At 47.6% G+C, this 20,580-nt stretch overlaps 1 protein-coding gene across 1 annotated transcript; it reads left to right on the top strand.

Moving 5' to 3' along the window:
* The first annotated feature begins 391 nt into the window (after positions 1 to 391).
* LOC132781544 (serine/threonine-protein kinase/endoribonuclease IRE2) lies at positions 392 to 19,425 on the top strand. Its single transcript, XM_067460535.1, has 22 exons — positions 392 to 676; positions 1,443 to 1,563; positions 2,211 to 2,247; positions 4,235 to 4,307; positions 4,394 to 4,466; positions 4,846 to 4,971; positions 6,043 to 6,150; positions 7,086 to 7,344; positions 8,879 to 8,957; positions 9,052 to 9,205; positions 10,914 to 11,023; positions 11,755 to 11,916; positions 12,038 to 12,308; positions 12,455 to 12,545; positions 13,168 to 13,357; positions 13,800 to 13,899; positions 14,157 to 14,356; positions 15,816 to 15,963; positions 16,392 to 16,519; positions 16,845 to 16,968; positions 17,073 to 17,140; positions 18,443 to 19,425. Exons 1-22 carry the CDS (start codon positions 584 to 586, stop codon positions 18,620 to 18,622), a joined length of 2,895 nt encoding a protein of 964 aa, XP_067316636.1. The 5' UTR covers positions 392 to 583; the 3' UTR covers positions 18,623 to 19,425.
* Positions 19,426 to 20,580: the final 1,155 nt, after the last annotated feature.

Genomic DNA, 20,580 nt, shown 5'->3' with positions numbered 1-20,580 from the left:
GGTTTTCTGCCTGCAAGATTTTATGGCCAAGCAGATGGCAGATGGGCTGGACAACTGGGTTTGTGTGCCAAAAGTTACCTGTGGACACACACACACATTTAAGGAGCCTCTTCTGGAAAGGGCTTCCTTGCTCATGATGTTCCACCTAGAGTTTGAAGAGCCGATGAGGTGCTCTGCACGTGCTCAGGAGCACTTTGCATGGATGGGGGGGGGGGGGCGACAAGGTGAGACCAAACACACTTCCTCCTTGGTGGATCCAGTGGAGATGACATAGTTCATTAAGAGAGCCAGGGATATAGTCAGGCCACTTCTGACCATGTGCAGAGTATAATCTTATCAGAATGAGAAAATGAAGGGTTTGGAAGAGGGAGGGGACACCTGGCCTCGGGAAGGCCTTCCTCTTGCAAGCACCGGTTCCGCCTGGGTAGGGCAGGGAGCCGGATCCGGGGAGGAGGGAGGCAGGCAAGGCCATCGGAGTGGCATCCAAGGCGTGGAGCTGCCTCAGGGCGGAGATCTCAAGACAGACCCAGGAGGATCGGGAGCAGCAGCCGTCTGGCTGGGAAAAGCATGCCAGGAGTTGCCCATGGGCTCCTGCAAAAAGCCCTGGGATATCCAGGGGGTTCTCTACCTGAGCCCTACTACTGTACTCCTGCTTCTACTGTTGCTGTTTCTGCAGGTAAGGGAACATGGGCATCCAGGTGGGCATCTTTCCCATGTGGAGGGAAGGGTGCCTGGGCAATGGGGATGCTCAGGAGGAACTGTTTTGAGACTGCTTCCTTGCTCATCCCTCTGGCAGGGGGTCCTACTACATGCCCTTAGGGGTCCCCTTTACTTCTGGAAGCAAAACCATTAACGTTCCCAGCAGGGAACAGCTTCCTGGTGCTTTTGTTTGCCCAGAGGGAGCAGCTTGAGGCAGGCAAGACTGGAAGCAGGAGGGTTGGCTGGCTGGATGCCCAGGGTGTTTGCAAGGGCCTCCACTGCCACTGAAAGGGACCCCCAAAAAAGAAAAGGAAAACTTTCCCAACGACTGGTTGGCCCTTCATATGAAAGCAAGACAACGGCTGTGCAACCCTTGCCTAAGAAAACCCTACAAAATGCATGAGTTTTGCCATATTTCCAAAGGGGCACATGCAGACACAGGTCAACATGCTAAAGAAAGCCCTTGAGTTGAGAAATGCCACCAGTTTCCCAAAAGTCCTTCAGCAAAAGGGGGGTGGGGGGAAATGTAGCCTTCGTAGGACAATGAAGACCCAGGAGAAGAAGCCCTTGCCCTAACTGACCCCACCAATTCCTTGAGAAGTGAAGAAATAGCTGGAAGACGGAAAATTGGGAAGACTAGTCACTGCTCTTTTCTGGTTCCTTGGAAGACCCCTGCTCCTGAGTTCCAGAGTTCCTGCTCTTGGCCTCACCTCTCTTGCCTCCTCTCCCCAAATCCCCCTCAGTCTCTGGCCGGGAGTCCCACCGTTGTGGCCCCTGACTCGCTGGTCTTTATCTCCACACTGGACGGGAGCCTCCACGCCGTGAGCAAGACGACGGGTGACATCGCTTGGACCCTGAAGGACGGTGGGTGCAAATAAGAAGGGCCCAGGAAAGGGTGGGTGTGTCACACAAGAGTCCAGTGGGTACCACAGATTGATTTATTTCTTTATTTACAATATTTATAGCCCACCTTTCTCAGCCATACGGCGACTCAAGGCGGGTTACAGATTGGCACAATTCAATGTCAGGCATTCATAAAAATGCCATTAAAAACAATCAACATTACAATATAAAACATATAAAGATCATTAAAGCATATAATCATCAGTGTCATCCTGTTAAAAACGTTACCCATGGTCATTCCATGTTCATCATTCATAGTTCTGTGTTATCTATTCTGCTGCATTCTCAAAAGCTTGCTCAAAGAGCCAGGTCTTTACTCTTTCTTTTCTTTTTTTTTGGAAACTCAGGAGGGAGGGGGCAGATCTAATATCCCTGGGGAGGGAATTCCATAGCCGGGGGCCACCACTGAAAAGGCCCTGTCCTTTGTCTCAGATGTGCATCCTTCGCCAGGAAAGGAAGGACGGACAGGCCAAAAGGGCTTGAGACCTACACGATTTGTGGATATTGGAGTTTTCCCCAGTGGGTGCAAAAATGAGGGGCAATTTGAACCTGAGATGCCTTCTGTCCTAATCTGGGGTCTGCCTTGTCTTTCTCGATTCTTATTTCAGACCCAGCTCTGCAGGCTCCGATCGATGTTGGAGCCCAGTGAGTAAAACATGGCTGGAAATTCAGGTTTGGCACCAACCAAAGGAAGGGGATCCAGGCCCAGAAAGGGACACAGATTTGTGGGGCTCAAGGACTGTTTTGGGGGAGCAAATGGGCTGCCAGGGTAGACTGGCAATAGGCTGGCAGGTTTGCATATGTACAACTGTGTGTGTGTACAACGGTCAGCTTCCTTTGCCAGAAGGAGTCCTTTTAGTGCAAAATGTTTGCACTGCAGTCTTTTATATTCCAGTGAATACAAAGGCTACCCAGACCTTCTCAATGGCCCTGTTTCTTAACCCACTTTTCCCGCTCTTTCCCAGTTTCTCTCTCTTCCTTCCACTTTCCCCCTTTGTCCTTGGCGTACTTCAGTTTCCACAGACTGACTTCAAAATGTCAACAAGGAAAGGACAGATGATGCCATATTTCTACAATTGTAAGATGCCATCGATTGTAAGACTCACTCTGATCTCAGTGCCATCACCACTGACAAAAATCCATAAGATACACACCTACAATTAAGATACGCTCCATCTTTAGAAATGTATATATAGTGGAAGTGAGTCTTAGAATCGAAGAAATGCAGTATTTTAGTTCTTCCCAGTTGGCTCAGGCAAAAGCAAACTGCTGCAGCTTCTCCCAGCCTTGGCTTTTCTTTCCTATTGATTTATTTACGGCATTTATACTTACTTACTTACTTACTTACTTACCTTGGCAATTATGGTCCTGGCAGTGGGTCTGTAGGTGACTGTGGAGCCGTATTCTTGACCTGCATCTTCTCCTGCAGTGAGGGCATCGGTTTCCAGGTGGAAGGCGATCCCAGTTGGGGTTAGCTTGACATGCCTTCCTCTTGGCACGTTTCTCTCTTTCGCCCTCCATTCGTGCCTCTTCAAATTCTACAGCACTGCTGGTCACAGCTGACCTCCAGCTGGAGTGCTCAAGGGCCAGGGATTCCCAGTTCCCAGTCTCTATGCCAGAGTTTTTAAGGTTGGCTTTCAGGCCATCTTTAAATCTGCTGGTCACAGCTGACCTCCAGCTGGAGTGCTCAAGGGCCAGGGATTCCCAGTTCCCAGTCTCTATGCCAGAGTTTTTAAGGTTGGCTTTCAGGCCATCTTTAAATCTCTTTTCCTGTCCTCCAACATTCCGTTTTCCATTCTTGAGTTTGGAATAGAGCAACTGCTTTGGGAGACGGTGCTCGGGCATCCGGACAACGTGGCCGGTCCAGAGGAGTTGATGGCGGAGGACCATCGCTTCAATGCTGGTGGTCTTTGCTTCCTCCAGCATGCTGACATTTGTCCGCTTGTCTTCCCATGAGATTTGCAGGATTTTTCGGAGGCAGCGCTGATGAGGTCGCCCTTCTCACACCGAAGGGGACTCAGAGCGGCTTACAAGATATATATACATGCAATATATTATATTGTATTGTCGAAGGCTTTCATGGCCAGAATCACTGGGTTGTTGTAGATTTTTTCGGGCTATATCGCCATGTTCTAGAGGCATTCTCTCCTGACGTTTCGACTGCATCGATGGCAAGCATTCTCAGAGGTAGTGAGGATGCTTGCCATAGATGCAGGCGAAACGTCAGGAGGGAATGCCTTTAGAACATGGCCATATAGCCCAAAAAAACCTACAACAACCCAATATATTATATTATTAGCATAGTACAATATCAGTATTAAATATTACTATATTGTACTATACCATTATATTGTAATATTATTAGTAATATTACATATAATATAAATATATAATTATAATTTATTATTATTAGTATTATATTGCATTATATGATAATATTATAAATATTATATGTATATACAATATATTATATTATATTACATTATATTATACTATAAGAATAGCAGAAGAGACAAGGTGGAACTTCATAGATATGCATTGAGGTTGCTTGGCCAGATGTGCCTCAGTTTTCATGCATTAATATTTGGGGGATCCCACGTGATGGCCAACATGGAACCATTTTCTTCTCCAGGCCAGCCTTTCTTCCAGACCCAAATGACGGCAGTCTCTATGTTGTGGGGGGCAAGAACAAGGAGGGCCTGATGGTGAGTGGGATGGAGCCTGGGTGCGTGGTGTTGGGGGTCTCAAGGGGGACCCCTTTGACTCTCTCCTTTGCTGCCCTCTTCTTCAGAAGCTGCCTTTCACCATCCCGGAGCTGGTCCAGTCCTCTCCCTGCCGGAGCTCCGATGGCATCATCTACACAGGTACAAGGAGAAGGGGATCACAGCACAAAAGACTCCCAGAAGTGTTGTTAAAGGCTTTCATGGCCAGAATCACTGAGTTGCTGTGCATTTTCCATGCTGCACAGCCATGTTCCAGCAGCATTCTCTCCTGATGTTTCACCTGCATCTGTAGCTAATGGCATCTTCAGAGATTCTGTTGATAGTGAAGCAAGAGGAGTGTATATATACCTGTGGAATAATGTCTAGAGTGGGAGAAAGAACCTTGTCCGTTTGAACCAAGTGTGAATGTTGCAGTTAGCAAGCTTGAATGGCACTGAATAGCTATGAAGCTTTGAAGTCAATCAGTAAGGGTATCTGGCCCGAGTTGTGAGTCCCATTGAGAGCTCTCCTCTTTTTCCAGGGAAGAAGGAAGATGTCTGGTTCGTGGTGGATCCCGCCTCGGGGCAGAAACAGACCATGCTGTCGACAGAGGCCTGGGGGGAGGGCCTGTGTCCCGGCGCCCCACTCCTCTACATCGGCCGCTCCCGTGAGGCCCCCCTTACCTCTCTCTCTCCTTTTGGGGGGCTGGGGGAGACCTCAAAGAAGAGGCGCGTCCCTGGCCTCTCTTCACTGGGCTTCATAGCAAGCCTGCCTTTGCTCTGGGGAAACAGGGGGTGCAAAAGGGAAGCCAGATATTCAGGACAGACTGCCTCTGAACAAGGGGCCTCTATGTTGAGTAGAGTTTTTGGCACCTGGGGAAATGCCATTGCTGCATGCCCTCCGCCTCCCTTTTGGTGTGGAATAGTGTCATTGAACCCTAAAGTTGGAAGGGGCCCCAAGGGCCATCCATCACTGTTCTGCCATATAGGAAAACACCATCCAAGCCCTCCCGACAGATAGCCATCCAACCTCTGTTTTATAGAATTGTAGAATCCTAGAGTTGGAAAGGACCCAAAGACTATCCATTCCATCTCTATTCTGCCATAAAGGAAGACACCATCCAAGCCCTCTTGACATGGCCATCCAACCTCTGTTTTATAGAAATAATAATAATAATAATAATAATAATAATAATAATCTTTATTTATACCCCACCATCTCCCCAAAGGGGACTCAGGGCGGCTAACATGAGGCCAAGTCCAAAATTAATACAGCAAAGTTAGACACAAAACAACAGAAAAATTACATCAAAAGCAAAAGACATAAAGTAACAAAATAAAATAAACAGTGCAAAATAACATAATAAAATAAAACAGAAAAGGCGGACCAAATGTACAAGATAAAATGTTAGAATCCTAGAGTTGGAAGGGATTCCAAAGGCTATCCAATCCATCACAATTCCGCCATAAAGGAAGACACTATCAAAGCCCTCCCGACTAATGGTCATCCAGCCTCTGTTTAAAAACCTTCCAATGATGGAATCATAGAATCCTACAATAGGAAGATATCTCAAGGGCATTTGGTCCAGCCCCTTTTGGCCAGGCAGGTAGATACAATCCAAACCCGCCCAAAAGATGGCCATCCAACATCTGCTTGGGCTCCAAGCACCAGCCCGTTGCGTTGCCAAATAGTGTGCCCCCTGACCTCTCCCCCAAAACTCCCTTCTCTTCTACCCCAGAGTATGTCATCACTATGTACGATACCAAGTCTCGCGAACTGCGCTGGAATGCCACTTTCCTGGACTATTCGGCCGCAGCACCTCTCCCAGACCAGAGCGAGGAGGATGGTGAGCGAAGGGGGAATACAGTGGGGAGAGGTGGGGACTCCTTCTGGGACTTGCCACAAAGCTCTTTGCTATTCATTGATCTTTTTTTCTCTAGAAATACAGTAGACTCTCAGTTAACTGGAACTCTCAAGCAATCAGCTAAATAGATTGAAGAAATAATACTTATTGCATAAGGCATTCACAAAGCTGTTTTTGTAACAGTAAAACAGGGTTAGTAAAGGTAAAGATTTCCCCTGACACAAAGTCTCATCGTGTCCGAAGCTGGGGGGTTGGTGCTCATCTCCTTTTTTAAGCCGAAGTACCGGCGTTGTCCATAGACACCTCCTAGGTCATGTGGCTGGCATGACTGCATGGAGCGCCGTTAACTTCCCACAGAAGTGGTACCTATTGATCTACTTACACTTGCATGTTTTTGAACTGCTAGGTTGGCAGAAGCTGGGCCTAACAGCGGGAGCTCACCCCGCTCCCTGGATTCAAACCGCCAATCTTTTGGTCAGCAAGTTCAGCAGCTCAGTGGTTTAACCCACTGTGCCACCTGGGGGCCCAAAAACAGGGTCACATTCAGTTTATATTTGTCTTCATTTGTTGTTAATGAATGTATTTCAATATAAATAATTAAGTTGAGACAGAGCTTATGGAGCATAGTATTAGTCAGACCTAGATTTAATTGCCACTTTCACGTAACCAGCAACGACATTTACCCAACATTTACCAAACCCCATGGATGCTATTTTTTAAGTCTACTGTAAATCTTTACATATTTGCTAGGACTGGTAACATCTCCCCGTTTCCCAAGCTTTGGATGGCATACTGATAATGTCCAGTATTTACTAGGGTGAAGGATGTGGTCAGCTGCTGTAGTCTCACTCTGCTGCCCCTTTCCTCACAGGGGCCAGGACTAACCCTCTGCTCTCCCTCTGTTCTTCTCTTTGCAGAAATTGCTCACCTGGCCTCCAGTGGGGAGGGTCTGCTGGTGGCGGTGTCCCGGGCCAAGGGCAAGGTGCTGTGGATGCAGGACTTGGGGTCCCCAGTGGTGGGGGTCTTTGCCTGGCACCAGGAGATTCTCCGCAGGGCCCCGCTCCTCAACGTGGCCCCCGAGAGCCTGCGCTTCCTCCTCCTGCGCTCCCAGCACCTCCGCCTCCTCCACTGGGACTACCATTCCGCTAAGGAGTCCAGCGCCAAGGCCCAGCTGATGTGGGTACATGCAGGGGCCTCTCCAAAAGAGGAAGGGGTGGGGGCAGCTTGGGTACTTGGCAGACTGAAGCAGGGAATCATAGGCTCTGAGAGTCAATAGAGACCCCAAAGGCCATCCAGTCCAGCCCATTTCTGCCAGCCAGGAAGGCACCCTCCAAGCTCTCCCAACACATGACCCGCCAACCTCTGAATCATTGGATCTTAGAGTCAATAGGGACCCCAAGGGCCACCCAGTCTAACCTCCTTCTGCCAGCCAGGAAAGCGCCATCCAAGCCCTCCCAACAGATGGCCCTCCAACCTCTGAATCATATGTTCATAGAGTCGATAGGGATCCCAAGAGCCATCCAATATAACCTCCTTCTGCCAGCCAGGAAGGCACCATCCAAGCCTTCCTGACAGATGGCCATCCAGCCTCTGTTTCAAAGAATCATAAGCTCCTAGAGTTGGAAATGAACCCAAGGCCCATCCAATCCAGCCTCATTCTGCCAGGCAGGAAGACACCGGCCAATCTCTCCCAACAGAGAGCCATCTAGCTTCTGCTAAAAAAAAAAAAAAAACTCAAGAGAAAGTGATCCCCATCACACTCCAAATCCCACAACCAACCGGGATCCAAATCCCAAACTGTCCTATTTTCTTTCTGGGGAGAATCTACACTCAGTCCTCTGCACAGCCAAATTTATCATAAAAACTGCTCACCTGAGTGATCTCTTTCTCTCACAAAACAGAATCTCTTGTCATGGCTACAAATTTATTTTTGTAATTTAATTTAATCGAATTTAACCAAACTAATTTTAAGTGCTCAAATGAATTTTCGCGAACTGTTACTGAAGTGTTAGGATAGGGATTTGTGTTTATTGTGTCTTTGTATACTGGTCTTTTGTCTTTTACTGTTGATATGGTTAGAGGACTAATCAATAAACATATAATCTGCCTGCCTGCCTGCCTGCCTGCCTGCCTATCTATCTATCTATCTATCTATCTACTTATCTAAATCCTATACATGGAAGGGACACCCAAAAGCCAACTAGTTCAACCATATTCTTCATACAAGAAGACACAAACCCTCCTGACAGATGGTCATCCAGCCTCTGCTTAAAAATCACCAAAGAAGGCAATAATGTATTCGACTCTCAAAGAGTCTGACTGTCAGGAAGTTCTTCCTAATGTTTACATGGGATCTCTTTCCCTGCCATCTGAATCCGTGGCGCCATTGTGTCCTGGTCTCTATGGAGTGGCAGAAAACAAGCTTAGCCCCCCTTCACAGTGGGACATCCTTCCAAATATTGAAACATGGCTCTTATCTCCCCTTCTTCTGGTTCTTTTGATTCTTGTAGAAATTGCTTTTCCCTTCCTGCCCTTGCAAAGGCCAAATTTCACCTAAGGTACTTTAGCAGCCCACCTGAAATGCCATTCTGTAGCTGATGGAGAGTATGAGGAGGGACCCTGGCTGTGCCGTCATGTTTCTCCTGGATGTCTAGTTGTTTATTGAAAACTAATCGGGACCCTTTCCTCTTCTGCTCTGTTCTTTCTCCAGGCCAACGCTTTATGTGGGCAAATCCCCACTGGGCTTCTATGCCTTGAAGTCTCTGGTCCATGAAGGAGTGGCTCTGGTGGTGAGCTCCCTCTCTCCTTGGGAAAGGCATTGGTCACTTGGGGATGGGGCAACGGCCAAAGTGCTGATGGGGCCCCTTGTGCCTTTCTCTGCAGCCCCAGGGGGTCACTCTGGCACGGCTGGAAGGGCCCACCACCAGCGACGTGACGCTGCGAGAGTCCGGCGAGCGCGAGATCACTCCCAGCACCGGCGTCAAGTACCCAAAGGGCAGCATCATCGCTGCTCATCACAGCCAGTGGCTCCTGATCGGTAAGCCTCCCCATTCCTCTCTCTATTGCCCTCCACAGGGGGAAAAATGTGTCCCTGCAGTACTAGGTGTCTATTTGTGGAGAGGTGTCTTTCTCCTTATTTTAGGGCATCTCCTTGCAGCAATTATAATCTCAATTTAGTGCCACTTTAGTCACCTTTGCAAGGGCTTTCTTGATGCCTCTTCACCATTTGTGCTGCCTTGCTCCAAAAAGTTAATATTCCAAAGAAAAGAGAGAGGTACATGTGCAAACCCAGCAACATATACACAGGATTGCTGTGATTTTTTCAGGCTGTATGGCCATATTCCAGTAGCATTCTCTCCTGACGTTTTGCCTGCATCTATAGCTACTGGCATCCTGAGAGGTTCTGTTGGCAATGAAACAAGTTGAATGTGTGTGTGTGTGTTACACACACACCTGTGGAATGTCCAGGGTGGGAGAAAGAAGCCTTGTCTGTTTAAAACAAGTGTGAATGTTGCGATTAGCAAGTAACCTAACCCAGGCTACCTCTCTGTGCAGAAACCCTCACAGATTGACTTTGAGCTTCATGGCTACTCAGTGCTATTCAAGCTTGCTAACTGCAACATTCACACTTGTTTTAACAGACAAGGGTTCTTTCTCCCACCCTGGATATTATTACACAGATAGATAGATAGATAGATAGATAGATAGATAGATAGATAGATGACAGATAGACAGATAGACAGATAGACACTCCACTTGTTTCATTGCCAACAGAATCATAGAATCATAGAATCAAAGAGTTGGAAGAGACCTCATGGACCATCCAGTCCAACCCCTTGCCAAGAAGCAGGAAAACTGCATTCAAATCACCTCTGAAGATGCCAGCAACAGATGCAGGCAAAACATCAGGAGAGAATGCTACTGGAACATGGCCATACAAGCCAGGCATGTAGCCGGGGGGGGGGGGGGGGGCTCAGGGGGCTTCAGTCCCCCCCCCCCCCCCCGAAATTCTCATGGTGGTTCGCGAAAAGGCCTTACTGGTGCATTATTTAAACTGTTATGTTTATTCATATCATGATCTGATCACCATACTCAATATATCCCATATGCATGGGGGTATTGGGGTAACGATACAAAAGGTTTGCTAGGCTAGACCCTCTTTCACTCAGACTCAGCCCCCCCCCTGAAACTCACCCCCCCCCCGAACCCCCCGAAAAAAATCAGCCCTCCCCCCCCCCCCCCGAAACGAAACCCTGGCTACGGGCCTGATACAAGCCTAAAAAAACCTCACAGCATCCCAGTGATTCTGGCCCTGAAAGCCTTTGACAGCTTATTGAACATATGCACACTGCAGTTCGTACAGATTCAGCTATTCTCGTCTCTTCTCACCATTCCATCTGAACATTGCAAATCAATTTTTTGAGGACTATGACATCCAGAATCCTCCAATATGCAGAGAAGGATACTGGCTTGGACTATGTTCCACAGTGCATTCTATTCCAGCTGGGATTTCCTTTATCATAGTCACCCTGGACAGCATACAGGCCTCAAGCATCTCCTTCCTTCTTGTATTTGAGTTGGGCATTGAATGTTTGCCATTTTTGTGTGTAAACCACCCAGAGTCCCCTTGGGGAGAGAAGGTGGTCTATAAATAAAGTTCTGTTATTATTCCTTCCTCCTTGTCCTTCCTTCCTTCCTTCCTTCCTTCCTTCCTTCCTTCCTTCCTTCTTTCCTTCCTTTTGCAGGGCACCATGAGCTCCCACCTGTGGTCCATACTACAATGCTGAGGACCTTTCCAGAACCCCTGCGGAAGAACCCAGGGACCGTCGCACCTCACAGCTCCCTTTTTGACGAAGTGTGTGAATCCTATTCCAGAACCAGTTTGTGGGGTAGTTTAGTCAGGGGCCCTGAGAGCCAAATCTGACCCAGCCTGGGCTCATCCCACAGCCATCTCCCTTGCCCATATAGGCTTTTATGCATGGCTTCTCAGTTTGCATGCATATTATTGCCAATCCCCAAAGGTGGAATTCCTTTTAGTTCTTGGCAGAAGACTTTTCAGCGTCCTTGGAAAGCATCTCCAGTGGGAATATCTCATAATGGGAATGGGGCTCATAGCCTCAATGGGGTTTCATGTGTCGAGAAGCCATCCCTGGAAACTGCATGAATTGGCCTTTGCCAACATAATCCTTGTTTGGTAATGAATCTACAAAGCAAAACAGCGAAATGAATACAATTTGGGGGGGGGGGGGGTATTGCACATAAATAATATCACACATGAACGTAAACTTACAGTAATAATCACAAATGCAAAGGGGAATTAAATGTTTGGTAAGATCATACAATAAGAAGCAACCCCAAGGGCTATCCAGTCCAAACTCCTTCTGACAGGCAGGAAGACACATTCAAAACACTCCTGACAGATAGCCATCCAACCTTTGTTTGAAAGCCTCCAGAAAAGGAGATTCCAATAAATGTACCCCAACTCCCCCCCCCCATCAAGCCTCTTCCCCTTGTGACACCAGAAGAAGTAGGTGAAGTGTCCTTCATTGGTGCTCCCCCATAAATGCTCCCTTGTGTTTGTTTCAGCTCCTGGAGGAGCCCCCCAACACGGGCGTCCCCTACCGTGGGCCTCTTTCTATGGAAACGGAGCAGGTCAAGGTTCACCCGGAGTCTGGCAGCTGGGAGCCAGTGGCAGCGGGCCTTGTGGCCGTGTTTTGGGGTGGTGGGCTCTTCTTCTTCATGCTTTGGGTGAGTGAGGTGGGCCTTTGGAGGAGGACCCTTGAGGGAGACAACCTTGTTTGCTCTGGTTCTGGGGAACTGCGGAGTGATGGCGACACTCTCTCTTCCTTCCCGGCTCCAACATTTGCAGCAACAGAACCGCAAGCAGCAGTTGTACCTGGAGCAGCATCTGGAAGAGCGGTTCCAGCGGCTCCAGCAGCAAGTGAACACAGGGTCCCCTCTTGAACCCCACTCCAGGGACCATCTGCCAATGAAAGATTCCAGCCAAGGCCAAGGAGAAACACCAGGGAGTTCCTCAAAGCTGACAGATCACAGCCTGGGCTCGTCCTCCTCCTCTTCTTCATTGGAACCGGCCAACCAGACACCCAGTCAGAGTCTTCTCCTTGGAAGCACCTGCCCAGGTGTGGTCAGGTGAAACTGAGAAGTTCTCAGTTTCTGCAGAGGATGCGGCCTCACTGCAGTCGGAGGATGCGGCCTCACTGCAGTCGGAGGATGTGGCCTCACTGCTTTCCTCAGAGTCCCTCCTCTGTGTCTCCCTTCCCAACAGGCACTGACCCAGAAGACATTGTGGTGGGGAAGATCTCCTTCAGCCCCAAGGAAGTGCTGGGCCGAGGGGCAGGAGGCACCTTTGTTTTCAGGTGAGTGGTAATGGAGCAATGTGTGTGTGTTCAAAATGAGCTCTCCTTCCTTCCCCTCCTTTCCCCTCCCTCCTTCCTCTATGTCCTTCCTTCTTTCCTTCCTTCCATTACCTCCTTTCCTTTACCTTCCTCTCCTCCCCTCCCCTCCCCACCCCTTCCCTTCCATTCTCTTTTCCTTCCCTTTCTCTTTCCCTTTCCCTCCCTTTCCCTTCCCTTCCCCTTCCCCTTCCTTCCTTCCTTCCCTCCTTCCTTCCTTCCTCCAGGACAATGAACCCCATCCACAGACAGCATTGGAGAACTCAATTTGAGCCAGAACAAAAAAAAATCCTTGCCCAAGTGACCTGGCAAAAATCAAATGCCAATTGCAGAAGACTTCCTTCCTTCCTTCCTTCCTTCCTTCCTTCCTTCCTTCCTTCCTTCCTTCCTTCCTCTCCTTCCTTGGTTGCTTCCAGCCCCTCTTTTCTCTCCTTCCTATCATCTTTCTTTCTTTCTTTCTTTCTTTTTCTTCCTTCCCCCTTTCTACCTACCTACCTACCTTCCCTGTGCAAGAATCCATTACTTTATTTCTATCTGCTTTAACTCTTGGGGTCTGCATCCTTCTCCCGATCCTCCCCTTCTCTAGGGGCCGCTTTGAGGGCCGTCCGGTGGCGGTGAAACGCCTGCTGCCTTCCTGCGTATCCCTGGTGGACCGTGAGGTGCAGCTGCTCCGGGAGTCAGATGAACACCCCAATGTTGTGCGCTATTTCTGCACAGAGGCTGACCAGCAGTTCCGCTACATCGCCATTGAGCTCTGCTCTGCCACATTGCAAGAGGTGAGCAGCCAGGGCTTTCAAAGCGGGGATGCTCTGGGTTCAAGGCACAGAGTGCCCCCTTCTCTTCCTGGGGATCAGGAGATGGGTGCACCCCCCTCTGGGCCTCCTTCCCCAAAGGAGTCCAGGACCCAGGGATCTGGTCCATGAATTACCTCTATGTGTGTAGAGGTAGAGGTAGTTGTGCATTGCAAAGGAGCGCAAGTCCTGTCCTCTTGCCTCATTGGGTTCCCGTTTGCCGCTCGTGGAAATATTCAAGGCTGAAAGCAAACATTGATTCTGTCCATGAAAAAGGTGGATTGCTGTTCTTCCTTTTGACAAAACCCACCTCCATCTATTGAGCATAGGACTCCAAAGAAGGAAATATCATTGTGTATTGTACCTGCTTTGTTTGTTTTTCCCAATTAAGATTTCCTCCTGATTGTATTCTCTTTTGCATTTGTAGTATGTGGAGACCCCAGACTTCCCACGGCGAGGCCTGGATCTGAAAACAGTGCTTTACCAAACCATGTCTGGCTTGGCTCACCTCCATTCCCTTAGTATCGGTAAGAAGGAGCAAGCAATTAACTGGGGCCTTTTCCTCATTTAGTACCCCAGCTTCATTCCTTGGGTTTTCTGGGCAGGATTTCGCTTCCGTTGCCTTCCTCAAAGACTGAGAGAGCATGACTTGCATAACATTGAAACCCTGGGATCTAACACTCTAACCCTGACACTCCTCAAAGGTTTATTCTGGGTAAGGTTTTCTTAGAGGAGGATTGTGAGAGAGTGTGACCTCCTTTCTCTCATGCTGTTCTTCCTCCAGTCCACCGTGACCTGAAGCCCTGCAACATCCTGGTCTCATCCCCTGATGCTCACGGCCGGATCCGTGCAGTCATCTCTGACTTTGGCCTTTGCAAGAAGCTCCAAGGGGGCCGCCAGAGTTTCAGCCTCCGGTCAGGGGTCCCGGGAACCGAGGGATGGATTGCACCAGAGCTGCTGAGGGAGGACCCCACAGAGAACCCCGTGAGTGCGGCAGTGAGGAGAGAGCTATTCCATTGCATTCTAGGCCCTTCTCCGGCTACTCCAAGGCCAACATTTACATCAGGGTGGTCAGGTACCAGGGACAAGCAGTTCCAATAGTGCAAAATGGATAGTCACCTGATGGAGTGCTTTGTGGTTTTCCTGCATGGCTTGGCAGGTCTTTTCCAACTCTAGGAGTCTATGATATATCTATCATATGTGGATGTATGCATGTGCATATGCAGTAGAGTCTCGCTTATCCAACCCTCGCTCATCCAACGTTCTGTAATGTCCAACGCAGTCTGCCTCCCACTTGGATCCACAGCTGTTTCAATACCTTGCGATGTTTTGGTGCTAAATTTGTTAATTCAGTAATTGCTACGTAACATTACCATGCATTGAACTGCTTTTCCTGTTGATTTATTGTAAAACATGAGGTTTTGGTGCTTAATTTGTAAAATCATAACGTAATTTGACGTTTAATAGGCTTTTCCTTAATCCCTCTTTATTATCCAACATTTTTGCTTACCCAACGTTCTGCCAGCCCGTTTATGATGGATAAGCAAGACTCTACTGTATATCTATATCTCGACTACCTGTATTCACTCTGGTGTAATGCGCCACTGAATCTCATGTGCATCTCCACTTTCAAAATCCTGAAACCGAAAAAAGTATTTGCTGACTAATATAATGCACAGCAGCAAAAGGTGACCTGTTTGTAATATGGCCCATACAGTTGCTCCCTGCTTAAAGTTCCTTCTCTAAAAACAAAAGTATTAGGACAACAAAGCTTCCAGCTATGGAAAAGGAAAACCTTGGGGTACATCTGTGCTGTAGAATGAATCCTCTTTAACTGCCTTGATTCAGTGCTATGGAGTCATGGGGGTGGTGGTTTTACAAGATCTGGGGCCTTCTCCACCAAAGAATGCTGGCACTTCAGCATACTACAAATCCCAGGATTGCATCGCATTGAGCCCTGGCCATTAAATTAGAGATGACACCCCTCAAAGAGGAGTTTCAGGTGCATCTCCTGAAGCTGCTCTTTGCCTTTGGCTCAGCACTAAGATTACCATATTATGAGATTTTAATGCACATCCTAATTTTGGCAAAGTGATTCAGCCGAAAAAGTGAGTACAGTATATCTGTCTGTCTGTCTGTCTGTCTGTCTGTCTGTCTGTCTATTTGTCTATTAACTCCTTCTCTCTCTTGCAATCATATCTATGGTTAGATGATCATTTGCCAGGTGGGTTTAGATTGTGCCATCCTGCCCAGAAGAAGGAGGTTGGGCTGAATGGCCAAGTGGGGATGAGCCAAGGATGGTGCCATGGGGAATGAAATAGTCTGGCCCTCTGGGGAGCCCTTTGGGGCCAGATTGAGAAAGTTCCCTATCCTGGGATGGAAGCCCTTGATTTGGATCCTGGGAAACCAAACAGTTTCCCAATTACTGGTTAATTCCCGGCAGACCTGCGCAGTGGACCTCTTCTCTGCCGGCTGCGTCTTCTACTACGTTGTATCCGGCGGGCGGCACCCCTTTGGACAGAGCTTCCGCCGCCAGGCCAACATCCTGTCCGGGACCTACAGTCTGGAGCAACTGCAGCAGGAGAGCCACGGTGAGGATCGGGTACCATGGATTTGGCCCTAATGGGATCCTCTTCCAGCCAGTGTAGAGGGCCAATCTGGGCAGGGTGCATCTGGGTTCAAGTGGACTGTGGTTCCGCCTGCCCAGCATATCAGGGACAGTCACCCTCTGGATGTGCTTGGACTGCAACTCCCATCCACTGTAAACATTTTGGTAGACCACCAAGGTCTGGAAGGATACAAGAGGTCACTTATTTAGAGACTGAATTGTGCTCCTAATTCAAAGTGTTGTTATCTCAATTCAACACTGAATAATCCACATTCACTTAGTCTTCATCCATCAGCACTATGGGTCTGATAGTATTACTGGCTTGTTTTGCAGGAATGTTATAGCAGTCATGAAAGGTTTTGTAATGCACTTGATTTGTCTTAACCCACTTGTTATGCTTCTGTCCCAAAGACAACATTGTGGGACGAGATCTGATAGAAGCCATGATTGACAGTGACCCCCATTTGCGTCCCTCAGCCGCCCAGGTCCTCCTGCACCCCTTTTTCTGGAACCTCGAAAAGCAGCTGCAGTTCTTCCAGGTCAGACCCCCAAAGCTATAATATACTCCCTACATTAAGAGGCAGACCGCTTTTAACCTGATTTCTGTTATTTATCTATGAATCCATGATACATTTACGGATTAAAATGCATTCAGGGTTTTCAATAGAGAACAATGTAGAAGACTGGCCTTGGGTTCAAGGTTCTCGACAGGTCATAGAAACTCATTGGGTGACTTTGGGCAAGCAGCAGTCTCTTGAATAGATCTTCCCAAGAAATCTCTATGTTACGTTTGCCATAAATCAGAATCAATTCGAAGGTGCATTTCTGTTTCTATATTTTCTTTCACCTTTGATTTGGTCCCAGGATGTCAGCGACCGTATTGAGAAGGAGCCAGCGGAGGGACCCATTGTCAGTGCATTGGAAGATGGGGGCCACGAAGTGGTGCGGGGCGACTGGCGGTCCCACATCTCCCTCCCGCTGCAGACAGGTATGGTCTTAAAGATAGCCTTGGAAACCCCAGACTGCCCCTCAAACCCACTATAGGATATTTTCTCTTGTCTTTCTTTCTTTTCTTTTCTTCTTCCACCACAGACCTCCGCAAGTTCCGGACGTACAAAGGCCACTCCGTACGCGACCTCCTCCGAGCCATGAGGAACAAGGTAGCCCTATTGCTGACCCTCAGCCAAGTTGCAGAAATTAAAAAGGGGCTGAATATATGAGCCCATGAAAGGGGGCTGGTGGGCAGTATAAAAATGGTAAAGGTTTCCCCTCACATTAAGTCTAGTTGTGTCCGACTCTGCGGGGTGGTGCCCATCTCCTTTTTTAGGCTGAAGAGCCAGCGTTGTCTGTAGACACCTCCTAGGTCATGTGACCTGCATGACTGCATGGAGTTCCATTACCTCCCCACAGAAGCGGTACCTATTGATCTACTCACATTTGCATGTTTTCAAACTGCTAGGTTGGCAGAAGCTAAGGATAACAGTGGGAGCTCACTCTGCTCCCCAGATTTGAACTGCCAATCTTTCAGTCAGCAAGTTCAGCAGCTCAGCGGTTTAACCCAGTGCACCACCAGCGGGCCCAAACATAGTGCAGTGGGCAGTATAGAGCACCTATATTCCCCAACCACTGGTCTTCATAGAAATGCCTTCAAGTCATTTCTGGAGACCCAAAGGCATGGGCTTTTCGTGGTAAGATTTGTTAACAAGAGGGGGGTGTATTTTCTTTCCTCTATTATTATTTTATTTATTTCTATCCAGCTTTCTCTCTCTTAAAAGAAACCCAAAGTAGCTAACATTCAAAACCACTGACACTCTGTATGGTTGAGAGTGACTTGGGGTGCATCTGCACTGCAAAATTATCACAGTTTGGCTCAATGCTCTGGAGTTGTAGTTTTGCAAGGCCTTTATTTTATAGAAAAAACATTTTAATACGCAACTTTTATAGAAATATATTTTAATAAGTGTATTTGTAGTATTCTTACAATGTTTATGTGTTTTAATTATTTTGAAACCCGCCTCAAGCCACCAGGACAGGCGGGTAAGACATGAAATAATAATAATAATAATAATAATAATAATAATAATAATAATTATTATTATTATTATTATTATTGTCAACAACAATCTCTGCCAAATAGGGCCTGTTCCTCAGCAAACTGCAAATTCCAGGGTTCCATAGCAGTTAAAGTTGGGTCAAATTGCATTAACTGTACAGTGAAGATGAACCCTCATCTCCAGAGAAATAATAATAACAACAATAATAATAAACTTCATTTGTTACCCACCTCTCCGCACAACGATCCACTGCTCAAACCGCTCTGCCACTCTGTGATCTCAGATTCTCTGTAATCCAGAACTGTCACCCAGTATCTTAGAAATAATGGAGAGAGGTAGGTAAGGTTTGGTGGCTCAAATGCTCTGCTGGAGGAGCAAAGAATGGCTAGTCTCTCTGTGTCTCTGCAGAAGCATCACTACCACGAACTGCCTACTGAAGTGCAAGAAGCCCTGGGCCACGTCCCGCAGGGGTTTGTCCACTATTTCACAAGCCGCTTCCCTCGACTGCTGCTGCACACGCACCGAGCCTTACACTCCTGCTCCGGAGAGGAGCCCTTGCGGAGGTATTACGGCCAGGAGCCACACTGAGGAAGGACCCCAATGAACCGCTGGGACTGGATGGTTTAAGGGAGGAGAAGTCCCAATGTATGTACAGTGGCAGCTCTCCATGACATACACACAGAGGCCAAGCCATGAGCATGGTGCCCACTGGTCACAGGGAAGCCAGTTTGGTCAATGGGACCACCATCCCACTCCCAGGGGTCAGTTGAGCTCAGCACAAACCAAACCAGAACTGTGTTGTCAAAGGTTTTCATGGCTGGAATCACTGGACTGCTGTGAGTTTTTCGAGCTGTACAGTCATGTTCTAGCAGCATTTTCTTCTGATGTTTCACCTGCATCTGTGGCTAATGGCATCTTCAGAGGTTTTGTTGGCAGTGAAGCAAGTGGAGTGTGTGTATCTCCGTTGAATGTCCAGAGAGGCCGAAAGAACCACTGTCTGTTTAAAGCAAGTGTGAATGTTGCAATAAGTGAACTTGAGTAGCACTGAGTAGCCATGAAGCTGCAAAGTCAATTAGTGTGGGTATCTGCATAGAGTAGCCTGGCCTTTGTTGCCTGGAGACACCCTCTGTTTGGGAGGTGTTAACTGACATTTGTTTGTTAGCTGTCTGTAGTTCTCCTGTTTATGAGCGGTATTAATTATTTACTGTCTCAATTCTGGTCTTTTTTAGTAGTATTAACGAGATTTTGTTCATTTTTATGTAGCTTCATGACTACTCAATGCTATTCAAGCTTGCTAATTGCAACATTCACACTTGCTTGAAACAGACAAGTGTTCTTTCTTCCCACCTTGGACATTATTCCACAGATATGTATACACTCCACTTGCTTCATTGCCAACAGAACCTCTGAAGATGTCATTAGCCACAGATGCAGGCAAAACATGAGGAGAGAATGCTGCTGGAACATGCTTATACAGCTACTTAAACCAAAACTCTCCCTAGAAGCCAAAATGCTCAACTCAGGCTGCTGTATGTTGGACATATTACTGGAAAATATAGCTCATTGTAAAACTGGGAAAACAACACGCTTCATGTAAATTGGTCCTACAAAGGAAGCCACAGCAAGAATTTGCAAGATTTGCTCAGAGCTGTTCAGAAGATTTGTACTAAGAGTGCAAAAAAGTGGGAAAGATGGATGGGCTCCATTGAGATAGCCGCTGCCCTGAGTTTGCAAAACCTGAGGTCTTTTAGAAGTCCATAGGGCTGCCATATATTGAAGTCAGTCCAGGGGAGCAGTGGGTGTCCTCTTTCCACCTGAGTAAATAAAGAGTGTCATTCCTGGAAGGGGAATTTGCAGAGGAAGATGGGGACACCTGGGCTGCATCCACCCTTTGTATTTACTACCAGAATGTGGTCGGTGCTGCCTTCTGCTGTCCTTGGGGATGTCTTTAGGAGACCCAACCCTTTGGATACATCTCCCAGATGAGAGTCTATGAGAAAAGATATACCTCCACCTGCTCTACCTCTGGAGCACCTGGGAAATGGCTGGCCAAAACAAGGAAAATTCTGTTCCCAGCAAATGTCAAACAATTGCCATTCATGTGTTTGGAAGTTCATCTCCGAAGGTCTGAGAGATGCTCCGTTGATAATATTGTAAATAAATAAACCATTTTGTACAAGAAGTGTGTGTGCATGCGCGCATCCATAAGAGAAGGGGAAGACTCGTAGTTGTTCCTCTTCTCTGCCAAACCTGGGTCTGACCGACACAGTAAGGCGAGCTCACCTTTTAATCTGGTTATGTTTTCACACAGTTCCCTGCCTTGAGTCTTGCTTAAGAGAAGAAAGCAGGATGGGGATGGTAATAATAGTACTGTATTTCATTAATTCTCGGACACACTTTTCTCCCAAAGAGTAGGCTCCAAAAAAAGGGATGTGTCTTAGAATCAATGGAGTCCTAGAATCACAAGGTTTATTGAATTGAAAGAAGTGGTTTAAGGACCATCTCTCTACATTTCCTGTGTTTTCCTGTTGTTCTTACTACAGGCA

The sequence above is a fragment of the Anolis sagrei genome, chromosome X, assembly GCF_037176765.1.
Source record: "Anolis sagrei isolate rAnoSag1 chromosome X, rAnoSag1.mat, whole genome shotgun sequence".
NCBI classification, from domain to species: Eukaryota; Metazoa; Chordata; class Lepidosauria; order Squamata; family Dactyloidae; genus Anolis; species Anolis sagrei.
Note: the sequence above shows the minus strand (reverse complement) of the source record. Positions and strands in the feature narration are given on the sequence as shown.

Bases quoted from the DNA above. Each gene is read 5' to 3' on its own strand.
- LOC132781544 (XM_067460535.1), top strand. From the start codon at position 584: ATGGGCTCCTGCAAAAAGCCCTGGGATATCCAGGGGGTTCTCTACCTG. The intron at 7,345-8,878 runs GTGGGTACATGC...TTCTTTCTCCAG, and splicing joins AGCGCCAAGGCCCAGCTGAT to GCCAACGCTTTATGTGGGCA. The intron at 12,546-13,167 runs GTGAGTGGTAAT...CCCCTTCTCTAG, and splicing joins GGAGGCACCTTTGTTTTCAG to GGGCCGCTTTGAGGGCCGTC.